Source organism: Kickxella alabastrina (assembly GCF_025024165.1).
Source record: "Kickxella alabastrina strain RSA 675 chromosome Unknown BX661scaffold_2, whole genome shotgun sequence".
Taxonomy (NCBI): domain Eukaryota; kingdom Fungi; phylum Kickxellomycota; class Kickxellomycetes; order Kickxellales; family Kickxellaceae; genus Kickxella; species Kickxella alabastrina.
Window position 1 is genome coordinate 552,306 of NW_026251473.1, and position 11,556 is coordinate 563,861.

The following is an 11,556-nucleotide window of genomic DNA, read 5'->3' on the forward strand; positions in this document are numbered from 1 at the left end:
GATGACTGACTGCCCTCTGAAGCGGCTTAAGCATTAAGATACGCGAAAATTAACGCCCACGTACAGCCAAAAAAATTTGAAACCAGGCAAGAAAAGATTGTACAGCGCGTCGAATCCCTTGCGTTCTACCTCTTTTCTCTGCAACTAATATTCAACATGGTGTCCAAGAAACAGAAGGAAAATATCACACTTGTCAAACGACGGTTAGTTGCACTGCGTGTGTGCAGACGGATTCGGAGAGGGGGTGCGATCGATTCGAAATGTTTTTTGGGATGGATACGGCATAAAACTGGCAACAGCAGCAAAAGCAACGGATGCACAACAGCAGACGACCAATTTATGACGGATGCGTGATACAGCAAAAACGAAACGTTGGAATGCGGAATAAATGTCTTGCACAGGAAATTTTGAATTCCAACATTTTGAATTTGCCTATGCCGCCATTTTACATTTAGCAGCGACAGCAGTGGCTACGGGGCCCCAGCTTTCTGTTTTGCTTACAGCAGGCAGTGCTTGCGCATAAATTGCAGTACTTAAGGGGAATGACACGGGCCAGCTATGATGAGCCTTGTTATTATTCTGACACCTCTTATTTGAATGCCAGAGTCTGTAGTTGTGCCAGTTTTACTAGTGCAGCTCTGGCTCCGGCATACTGAATATTACCTTATTCTGAGCGCTCAACTTAAAGCCACGCCTGTAGTTTTAACACATTGCGGCGTTTTTTGCTTGTCATTCCTCAACGTCAGATTGCATTGCCAGCCCCAGAACAGTTGCTGCTGTTATTCGTTTGTTTGGCTATCTTGGCGGTTGCCAGCTTACAGCTGTAGACGTATATACTTATGCTGCTGTTTAGTCCGGAGGAGATCAGTCGCACCCAGCTTTGAATGCACACGAACTTTTAAATTGCACTGAGCGTTTCAGATTGCTTGCAGAACCACTCAAAATCTGTTAATGCGAGCTTTTTGCTAATACTCTTTTTGTACTTTGCATTGTTCCTCTTTTTATTGGGTTGGACATGTATTTTTATTGCTCGCTGTAGTTTGTTGCTGACGGCGTCTTCTACGCTGAGCTTAACGAGTTCTTCCAGCGCGAGCTGGCTCTCGAGGGCTACTCGGGCTGCGAGGTCCGTGTTACCCCCGCTCGCACTGAGATCATTATCCGTGCCACCCACACCCAGGAGGTTCTCGGTGTCAAGGGTCGCCGCATCCGCGAGCTGACCACCATTGTGCAGAAGCGTTTTAACTTCCCCGAGGGCACCGTTGAGCTGTACGCCGAGAAGGTTGCCGCTCGCGGTCTTTGCGCTGTCACCCAGTGCGAGTCGCTCAAGTTCAAGCTCCTCCAGGGTCTTGCCGTCCGCCGCGCCGCCTACTCCGTTGTCCGTTACGTTATGGAGTCGGGTGCCAAGGGTTGCGAGGTTGTTGTCTCAGGTAAGCTCCGCGCTGCTCGTGCCAAGGCCATGAAGTTCAGCGAGGGCTTTATGATCCACTCGGGTAACCCCGCCAAGGAGTACATCAACCACGCCGTTCGTCACGTCGAGATGAAGCAGGGTGTCCTCGGTATCAAGGTTAAGATTATGCTTGACTGCGATCCCACTGGACGTGTTGGCCCCAAGAACCCCCTGCCCGATATTGTCACCATCCTCAACAACGACGCCAAGGACGAGGCCCCCACCAACGGCCCCGTTTCCGAGTCCAAGATCCCCGCTGTTGAGGCCGCCCCTGTTGCTGAGGCTGCCCCCGCCGCCGAGGCTCCCGTCGCCGAGGCTTTCTAAAATGGGTCGTATTTTGGTCACCACTAAACAATTTTACATATTTCTTCGGAATTGAAAACCCCTCATTTTTAAAAAAAAATCATGTTTTTTAGAGCGAGTGCTGGACTGTGTATCATGGCTTTGCAACACCATAATCTGTGCAAGGCTCAAGATCCGATGCTGCGCTTGAGAGATAGCGTGGGAGATCGGCAGGTGTAAAAAGTCTATTTTGATTTTGTTATTTTCTACTTTTTTATATCCGTCCGCACACGGCACAATCAAAAACACTTTCTACTTCTACCATGTTGTTCACCAGACCGCTGCTTGCTCAGGGAAAGCGCGCCATTAAGTTTGGCGACAAAAGCCTCCCGCGGATGAACACTGTGCCCAAAGACAAGTTCATCGGCATGTCCAGGCGGCAGCTTTGTTGGACCGTCATCATAGTAACCATCCCGCTGGTGGTTGTATACTCGAATATCGTTTACAAGCGTTGTAAGTAATTTACTTCATGCCCTCATTGTGCTAATATTTTGACCGAATCCTTGCACACAGATTATTTGTCCCTGTGGCACAGCACAAGTATATGTTTGCTAATCGCCTAGTCCAAGTTGTAATGTGTAGTGGTGCTTGGCGAGGAGAAGCTGCGGTCGTTCAAGGATGGTGGCCTGGATTCCAGCTACGTGATGGACAATATTGCGAGCTCGCGCCCGGCTGGGAGCAGAGGCAGTAGTGACATGACAGCATACTATTCCGAGTCGCCCGGCAACAAGAGGGACTGAGCCCTGTGTGTTTATTTTTTGTTTGATTGCAGGCTCAATCTCTCGCTACTTGATATCGGCCACCCCCGCGCTACTCGCACGAAGAGGACAGGAAGGAAGAAATACACAAAGTGCGAGGCGGGGAGGAAAACGGGGATGCAAAGGCAGAATGCTTAATTTTGTACTGGGAATGGAGCAACCGCCATGCAATAATAGCGGCTTTACTGCCAGTGCTGCTATTTAGCAACTCAGAATAACCTATTTATCCTACTTTTGCAGCTCTAAAAGATGGTCACCTGCCAGACAAGTGTGAATTTGTAGATAGACTTGTAGTGGTATTTTTCAGACACCTTCCAACAGTGCCTAAATGTAGCAACACAAATATATCCGAAGTTCTTTTTTAAAGTGTATTTTAAGTGCAGATGAGCAAAATAAAAATGTCCAAGCAGCGGCTATAAACTTGGCGTCGCTGGTAGTAATAGTGGGTCGTCCGCTGTCGATGTCGACAATAGTCTAGGTTTCTCTTCTTCGCAAGGCACTCTTATACATTTCCGTTATCAGTATTATTAAAACTATACCCATTTTATTCGTGTCCACGCACGCAACATTTCGATATTTTATCTTGCAAACAATATTACTTACCGAGTATCTTGTCATTTCAACGTATTTTAAATATTACAATGCAAGCACTAGTCAGCGTGCTGGCAGCTGTTGCGCTGCTCAGTGCAAGTTGTATCGCCGATACCAACACAACGGCACCCGCGTCTACGTCAGAGTTTAGCGTGCTGGGCAGCACTCCCGCTGTCGAATTGACCATTGCCAGCTCGTCAGCATGGAAACTTAGCAACACTAGTGACAGCGCTATCAATAATGCCGTTGTCGCCATCACGACCGCCACATTCACAACCGAGAAGTCCTTATGGTCTTCATCATCGTCATCGTCATCAATGACACAATCCACTCCTCGCGGACCGCGGTTCAGCTGTCTCTATGCTGATGGCGCTAGCGAGCTCTACTCTGAGCAGATTGATGGCAGAAGTACTGTTTTTAAGTGCCTGATGGGCACCAAATGCTATCAGACCGGCGGCGAACAAGCCGAAATTAGGTGTGCGTATCCAGAAAACCAGGACTCCTCAGTCACCACCTCTGACTCGGACAGGGCCATTGGTTCGGCCGTTGATACCACTTTCAACATGCAGACGACGGATCAGCTGGGTCAGAACGAGCTGGGCTTCCACAACAACCGGTATATCCAAGCTCCGCCCACAAGCCAGCCAAGCCCTTTTTTGATGCCAGCAGGGTTCCGTACCAACGAGCAATCCCAGATCATTCCCACGTCATCTGAACCCCGTGTTCTGTCAGTCAACATCATTTTGCCAACCATCGCCATCAGGTTTACTGACGATATGAACGCACGCAATATCATAACCGTATTATCTGTCGACCCTATGTTCGACGTGATGGCAGAGCTCGCTCCGGCCATCGATTCACTGGCCACATTCGCGCCATTACCGATTGCAGACTGGACAACATCCGCACCAACGCCGTCTGCCAAGGCTAGCAAGCTGCTGCCGATATTTAGTGTCGCTGATGACACTTCTGTACAACGGCGCGACAGAATGGAGATGTTGGTCGCTGGCATGCAGACTACTATTTTGATTGACGAGCCCGATTTTTCTCAGTCCCTTGTTACTTTCGCTCTTGAAAAAGGCCCAACGACAACCAATGTACAAAGACACGAGATTACGATTGACGACTTTGATCTTGCGGGGATTTTGAGGATAACTAAGCTGGCGGCGATGGCCGCCGAGTTGCTCAAGCAATCGAGTACATACATAACCCCACAGTTGCAGCTTGCACGGACAGAGCCGTATACATTTGAGCGTCCCGCGCAGACTATCCCTACATTTGCCCCGATGCCGCCTCTGCCGCCTCCAACTCCAACTCCAACTCCAACCCTAGCCCCTGTTCCAGCAATTCCAAGCCTTGCACCGCAAATTCAACAGCCGAGGTATCCACTGTCGCCGGTTGCTCCGAAACCGCAGGTCGCACTGAGACCACATTATTTTTCAAGACCGCAAGTAGTACCTAGACCATTCCCAGCGCCGAGGCCATCTTTCCAGCCGCAGCAATGGTCCCAGCTGCCGCCATATTCAAAAGAGTACCTGCAGGCACATTCTGGACAACGTGGATCGGGGCCGCTTATGTTTTCTCAGGCGTCCAGCATCTCCATTGTATTGCCTGATACTGAAACGGCACCCACACCCGTGAAGGCACAGGGTTATCCACCCCAGTCTTTGCCGGTCCCGCAGTTGAATGTTGCTGTAGACAACCGACCCAATCAGTTGCCGCCCGGGTTCGAATCGGCTTTGATGACCTTGGTGCACCCAAACAATTCGCCACAGGTGAACATAGTTACATCGTCATCGCCTTATAACGTGGCCCTGTCTGCGAGCGCCCGCCATCCTGTCTCCAGTATCACTGTACGCGCCGATGGTAACGACCAGCCATTCAATCTACAGGACAACAAGGGCCAGCTCTTCACACCAATAATCCCGTTTATTTCCGACGGCACTACAAAGGATGTCCCAACGCCAAAACCCACACATTCCAAAAAGCCAAAGGATGAAATTAACGCCAGCGGCATTGCCAGCATTTTGCAGAGCGTATTCCACATCCCTGCCAGCGCCATTTCCATTGATGGTAGGCCTCTTCTTGCCGAGAGCACGTCCCCCGACAGTAGAGTCAATGGGAAGGACAGCGACGACGAGGTTGACAATGAGGAAGTTGAGGAGGAGAGCGAGAATATTGACATGGACGCCGAAGATCGGGGCCGGGATCTGGAACAAGAACTAAGGAGTCGTCTTGGCATTTCGGAGGATCAGGATGGGAAAAGCAGCCGGATCCGCGCCCACATCAAGCTTGTCAATCAAAACTCTGAGAACAAGGGCAGGGCCAGCACTTGGGCGTCCGGACATAACAGATTTGCGGACAACGGCGACAATGCCAATGAGGTAATTTTACCCACAGCTGCCACTCGATTTGCAGTAACAGCCAACGAAACAGCGCGGAGGACAGTGCAGCTGGTAGAACAAATGCCATCAAGTGAGGTTACTGGGAAGAGTACCATTAGCCTCTTGTTAACAAGTGATTACAGCGCCGGGTTTGTCACCAACATCTACACTCACGAGGGCATGGACTTTGGTGCCAATTCCGATGTGGAGTTTGAAAGCGACAGCGACGATAATACCAATTAATATTAATTATAATGTCTTAATTTTTATTTCATATTCATAATCAACTTAATGGTTAATACTTCATTACCATATGCATGCGTTAATGCGCATATGCACTCCTGAAGTTGGTTTCAATTGGAAAAGCAATAGCACCAAACATTTTCATCTATAAAACAGATAAAAAAAAAGATGGTGCGGATTCTCCACATTCTCGCAAATTCAGAGCATTAATACATGTCATCTCTGCTAGGAAATAGGGGTGTCTCATCGTTTATATTTAGGGCACAGGCGAGTGGATATAGCTGTTGCAGCAATAGCAGTAGCAGTAGCGGCCTAGTTTGTTTTCTTTAAATAAAAAACCGGGGTTGGTGCGGGAGATAGACAGTATGTCTTGCATTATAATTAGGGACTATAACAATCACTATAAACGGTGCATTTGTTCTGCAATCTCCCACGTCACAAATGCTATTATGAGCGCCAATCGCAAATATATCCGTCCCTTGTGTCGAATTGAACGCAAACAGGCTAATTTGCCGTTGATATAATTAGTTCTTTATTTTTAAGCGCAACATGATAGTATCCAGGAGAGAAAGGTTGTAGGTTAAACATCTCTGAGAAGGAGGAGTGGTGGAACAGTTATTGCAAAATTTCCATATTATCATTGCTTCTTGGTCATGTCGCTCCGCCTATGGTCTCCGCTTTTCTTGTTTAATTTCTGGAATATCGTATCATCACATATTTTTTTGCACTTTCTGTTATTATTACTACTTCAACATTACCCTGCATTCATTGCACTTGTACCAAGTACGCATCTGTATTTGGTGATCACATTCAGATTAAGAAAAGTAGCAAATATATATTAAGCGTCTCTTTCACTTTAGATTCATCACATAGCTATCAGTTGATTTCACATGAAGCTTCAGCTCAGCACGTCGGCCTTGCTCGTGTGGCTGACTGCATACATACACGCCGCGGAAATTATCGAGAACAGCTCTGAAATCCACAAAAGAGGCCTTGTTATAGACGATCAGCCAGTCATCGGCGAAGCTACGGTTGCCCGCACTATTGGCGACAGCACTTCTGCCGATGATTCATCCGCCATTGCCGCTGCTGTCGCTGCCGCTGTAAATCCCGAGCTTGCATCCAACCAAATAATTCAGTCGCCCGCGGTGATGCTTGATAACACACTATCGAACCTCCGCGGCTCGTCTCTCGGTTATTTGCAACTCCAGCAGGCACTCAACTCGCCACATTTTATGCTGAATCCGGGTGTTGGTATTCCACCGGGGATGCAGCGCTTTGCCAATTTGCCTCAGATCGTGCTCCAAGCTCCGCCTGCAGCTCCTGTTGCACCAGTCACTATTGTGCAAACCGTCTCTGTCACGGCTACTGCACCGGTGTCTACCTTGACGTCACAGACAGCTGCGGCGCCTGTGACCACCACAGTATTTTCTGCTGCCACCGTGGCGATAACGCAGTACGCTGTTCACGACATTGTTACGGTTACCGCCCCTGCACCGGTGGTTGTTACTGTCTTTGAGTCCGTAGCCACGCCTGTTGCAGCCGTTGCCCCCGCAGCGGTACCTGCTCCCATAGCTGTTGCCGCACCTGTTGCCGCACCTGCAGCAACAGGTGCGGCTGCTTTTTTTGCGCAGCTTCCTTACCCGGATGTCACGCTTAATCAGGCTGTGGCAGCTGCAGCAGTGGTCGCCACAACTGCACCTTCCGCAGTAGTAGCTGACCCAGTGGCAGCCATGGTGCTTGCGCAGCAACAGCTCTATCCAGCTGCCATTGGGGCCCAGCAGCAGGTTGCCCAGCCCTTGCTGGCTCAAGTTCCCACAGCCGCACTTGCTTTTGCTCCCGCTGTCGCTGGCGCGATTCCCACAGCCTCCATTCTTGGCTCCAACCAGAACGCCCAGCCTGTCCTGCTGCCAATTGATTCACAGTTGGCTGAGCTTTTGTCACGGTCTGGACTCGCGTCGGCTCTGTTGTCTGATTCTGGTGCAGCCCCCCTTGGTGCCGTTGATGACAACACAGCCGATAGTAGCCAAGACGTATCTGCTGCCATTGACGAAGATGATGTGTACGTTGCCCCGCCCCAATCCCCCAAGACCCTTGCTAGGCACATGGCTCCACGCACCAACAATCGCAAGAGCAAGCTTACTGTCGATGCTGACGCTGAACTGGATTCTGCCAGTGCTGATGTTGCCGAAGAAGACGCCCCACCTGCAAAGCCTGCAGCTAATGTCAGCGCGCCCCGCAAAAACAAGGTTATCGCAAAGACTGCTGGCACTGGCACTGCCAAGAAAGCCGCCGCATTGAAGAGCACTTTGGCAGCAGCAGCATCCGCAGCCAAAGCCGATACCGATGAGTCTGCGGCAGCCGACCTTAACATTTCAGACGTACCCAACATGCGCTTTCGGGCCAGCAGCGGTTCCACCGAGGAAACCCTTAATTTTGAGGCTGAAGTCAACTCTGTCCCCGCTGTAGCAGTCGATGCTGAAAACGAATACGAGTTATCTTGCGCGCGCGCGCTCGGTACACGCGGCAGAGGAACGGTGACCAACTTGAAGGATGAGGCATCTAAAGTCCGGGCAGAGGCATCCGCCGAAGCCCGCGAGGCAGTTCTTTCCGAAATAAGGGCGGAGGCTTCTGCCCAAGCCGCGCTGCAGGCGTCTTCGGAGCTGCGCCTTAGCGGAAAAACTGTAGTTCACGATGAGGCCGCCTATTCCGAACGCACAACCAACAGCTACAATGTCGATCGTGAGTACCGCAAGAAGACGCAGACAAGCTACGACGAGGAGACCCAGCGCTCATGGGCTCCGGAGACTGAGGCTAACTACATTCTGGGAATCGAGCGGTATCAAATAACCAGAAGCAAGAGCGCCGACTTTGATACCTGGAACTACCACCACCAGTCTGACTCGTGGGAGAACAAACCCAGCCTGAACTACGATGACACCCAGTCCCCGCCCTACCACCCATATGCGACGTCCTCATATGATCAGTCTCAGGCAAATTATGGCGACTATAACGAGAGACCTCAGATAAAGTACGCTGACTCATATGGCCACATGCAGTCCAATTACGGTGACGAGCTCGCAACCAACGGCAACTGGAAGTTGCACTATGATGGCGCCAGCCCCACCATGTATCCAGCCTCTGACGCGTCCAGTTACATAAACTACAACAGCGATCCCTGTCCATACACAAATCCATACTACACCAACAGCTACAGCAACCACCAAGGCGAGAGCCATGCCGGGTACAATGGCTATGATGCACAGATCAGGCCATTTAACTTTGTCAACATGCGTTTTGACGCTGCTTTGGCTCGTGATGCTGCTGGTGTCAGTGTCGATGCACCCTGGTCTACAATTTCAGCTGCTTCTTTGGCCTCGGCTAGCAACATTCCACTTGCAGTTAATGAACTTGATCCACTCAGCTATGCCACTGAGCCATGCTCGTTCAGGAAAGATATGCCGCTGATGATTTCTGAAACCCCCATGTCAGCATGTCCGAGCGTCATGATCATTGGTGTCCCGCAGCAAACCATGCCTGTTAGTGTGCCCGTCAACATGCCTGCTCCTCAGGCCGCCACAGTCACCAAGCTTGTCACTCAGGCGGTCAAGTTTGTGCTTGCCAGCAACAGCAACAACAAAGACGACGAAGATTCGGACTGAGCAGTGTCAGCAGTTTCCAAATATGTACTGGTATGAAACCGGCCATACTTTATAAGCAGTATTTTTAATATACAATTTAGTTTTATTTTGTGTCATCCCTATATTTACAGTTCCACTTTTAGTTACTATACAATTCAATTTTGTCAACTTGATATTCAAAAAAACTACCCACACATTATAAAAAGCGCCTGAAAAAGTCGGCATCAGTAGCCAAATATGATGGTAATTTTCTTTATTACTGTCTGAAAAATAATTTTTACGTGTTTTTAAATTTAACTAGTAAGCATTATTTCTATTTTTGCGACTGTAAAAAAGAGAATATATGTCACGCATATTACACACAAATGAATTTTTAACATTGGATTTAATATATTGGTGCCAACATACTGGTGAAAAAAGAGATGGAAAACAATATAACGAAAAACTAACAAACAAAAATTAACGAGTAAAAAAATAATGGTGGAAACAAAAGTTTACCCGAAAAACAAGCATGTCCTTCATTTACGATCAATTAGGCCTTGCGGCGGACAATATCGGCATGGGCAGACTCTTTGACTCTGATCTGCGGCTTGGGCTTGTTCAGAGTAGAGACACGCTTAGCGGTCTTTTTGATAATATGGCGGGGGGCAGTAGTAGCATCGACATCGAGCTCCTCGTTATCAGCGTTGGCATAGGGATCAGGGGTGAACTGGTAGTTGGAGATGATACCAAAGGAAGCAGGGGCCGCAGCAGGGGCGGCGCCGTAGGCAGGGGGAGGGGGAGGGGGGGGAGGTATGTATGCGTCGGTGCAGATGTTCTGGACAACCAGAACGGGCTTGGTCACAGTGGCAGTGTGGTTAACAGTAACGATCTGGAAAATGGTATCATAGTCAGTGACAGGGGTGGTGACAGTGACAGGCTGGCACAGAGTGATTGTTTGGTATGCGGTATTAGTCACATACACTTGGGAGGGCACATACTCAGTGCAGGGGCGCTCGACAGTGACCATCGAGTAGTCAATGCAGGTCTTTGTGCAGGTGTAGTAGTAGGTGTCGCACATGTGCTGGCAGACGGTGACAGGGCAGCACTCGACGACAGTATCCCAGCATGTAGCATACTTAGTCTTGGTGTCAGTGACCTGCTCAGTAGCAGTGTGGAAGATCTGGCTGATCAGGGTCTCAGTGTAATGGGATGTCGAAATGATAGTGGTGGGAATAATGACCGGGGGGTTCGGGCAGGTGATTGTGATGCTGGACACATTGGTGACGATAGCTGTGGAGGTAGTTGTTGCAGTGACAGTCGAAGTGACAGTGCTGGTACGAATGTAGACATCAGTGGTCGTGGTTGTGGTTGGGATGCTTTGGTAGATCGTGGTCAATGAGGTGTCGGTCTGAGTAGTTGGCATGCAAACTGACGTGGTGTCGGTGAATGACCTAGTAATGGTCGTAGGCATGGGAATAACTGTCAGGGTTGCAGTGGCAGTCGAGTAGATAGTCGGCAGGCTCACCGGGTAGAGAACAGCCGGGTACCTGGTCGAGTGGGAGGGGGCAGGGGTCGGCGCAGGAATTGGGATGGTGTCGCACTCAGGCTCAGGGGCAGCAACATACTGTGGTAGGGGAATGGAAGCAGGAGCATATGTGGGCTCAGGCTGAGTGATCGGGTATTCAGGACGGTGGGGGTAGGGAGCCGAGGCAGCATCATATTTGGGGCTCTCATGAATGGGCGCGGGCATGGGCACAGGGTGGGGACGGGGGTGGGGGTGAGGATGAGGGTGAGGCTTTGGTGCGTGGTAGCCACCAATGCTAGTGGCCTGCTGGGTGGGCTCGTACACAGCCGGGGCACTGGACATGTACTCGGCAGTTGGATGAGTAGCCTCATAGCCACCGGCAAACAGAGCCAGACCAGAGAACAACTGGCGGCCGGATGTTCCAAGACCCTGGGCATTGCCGCTGACCGCGGCAGCACCCATGAAGGTCTGAGCGAACGCCATTATGACCAGCGTGTACGTGGTAGTTGTCCGAGAAACCATGGTTTATTATATTTAGCCTTTAACTAGTTGGCAAAGTGACGCTATTGGTTATGATTGTGAGTGTAATTGAAATTAGTTTAGGTTTTCAGAGCTACTATTTGAAATGTATAATTAGTATTTC

At 49.9% G+C, this 11,556-nt stretch overlaps 5 protein-coding genes across 5 annotated transcripts; 4 read left to right on the top strand and 1 right to left on the bottom strand.

The window, feature by feature from the left end:
- Nucleotides 1–50: 50 nt before the first annotated feature.
- On the top strand, nucleotides 51–1,851 carry BX661DRAFT_176823 (ribosomal protein S3). The gene is made up of 2 exons (XM_051534475.1): nucleotides 51–177; nucleotides 1,040–1,851. Exons 1-2 carry the CDS (start codon nucleotides 157–159, stop codon nucleotides 1,769–1,771), a joined length of 753 nt encoding a protein of 250 aa, XP_051394608.1. The 5' UTR covers nucleotides 51–156; the 3' UTR covers nucleotides 1,772–1,851.
- A 1,267-nt stretch (nucleotides 1,852–3,118) lies between these two features.
- BX661DRAFT_222299 (uncharacterized protein) lies at nucleotides 3,119–5,765 on the top strand (the record flags this gene model as incomplete). Its single annotated transcript, XM_051538852.1, has 1 exon — nucleotides 3,119–5,765. Exon 1 carries the CDS (start codon nucleotides 3,189–3,191, stop codon nucleotides 5,763–5,765), a length of 2,577 nt encoding a protein of 858 aa, XP_051394609.1. The 5' UTR covers nucleotides 3,119–3,188.
- An 890-nt stretch (nucleotides 5,766–6,655) lies between these two features.
- BX661DRAFT_195968 (uncharacterized protein) lies at nucleotides 6,656–9,427 on the top strand (the record flags this gene model as incomplete). The annotated part of the gene is made up of 1 exon (XM_051538007.1): nucleotides 6,656–9,427. The coding sequence occupies one exon, from the start codon at nucleotides 6,656–6,658 to the stop codon at nucleotides 9,425–9,427; it is 2,772 nt and encodes a 923-aa protein (XP_051394610.1).
- A 379-nt stretch (nucleotides 9,428–9,806) lies between these two features.
- BX661DRAFT_176830 (uncharacterized protein) lies at nucleotides 9,807–11,186 on the bottom strand. Its single transcript, XM_051534476.1, has one exon. The coding sequence runs from the start codon at nucleotides 11,136–11,138 to the stop codon at nucleotides 9,939–9,941; it is 1,200 nt and encodes a 399-aa protein (XP_051394611.1). The 5' UTR covers nucleotides 11,139–11,186; the 3' UTR covers nucleotides 9,807–9,938.
- On the top strand, nucleotides 11,167–11,474 carry BX661DRAFT_176831 (uncharacterized protein). Its single transcript, XM_051534477.1, has one exon. The coding sequence runs from the start codon at nucleotides 11,172–11,174 to the stop codon at nucleotides 11,460–11,462; it is 291 nt and encodes a 96-aa protein (XP_051394612.1). The 5' UTR covers nucleotides 11,167–11,171; the 3' UTR covers nucleotides 11,463–11,474.
- Nucleotides 11,475–11,556: the final 82 nt, after the last annotated feature.

What these genes read in the sequence shown, in the direction of transcription:
- BX661DRAFT_176831 (XM_051534477.1), top strand. Translation starts at nt 11,172, where the DNA reads ATGAGGGTGAGGCTTTGGTGCGTGGTAGCCACCAATGCTAGTGGCCTG.
- BX661DRAFT_176823 (XM_051534475.1), top strand. Translation starts at nt 157, where the DNA reads ATGGTGTCCAAGAAACAGAAG. An exon ending in TGGTGTCCAAGAAACAGAAG is followed by an intron (nt 178 to 1,039) that starts GAAAATATCACA and finishes TGCTCGCTGTAG; the next exon opens with TTTGTTGCTGACGGCGTCTT.
- BX661DRAFT_176830 (XM_051534476.1), bottom strand. Translation starts at nt 11,138, where the DNA reads ATGCCCGCGCCCATTCATGAGAGCCCCAAATATGATGCTGCCTCGGCT.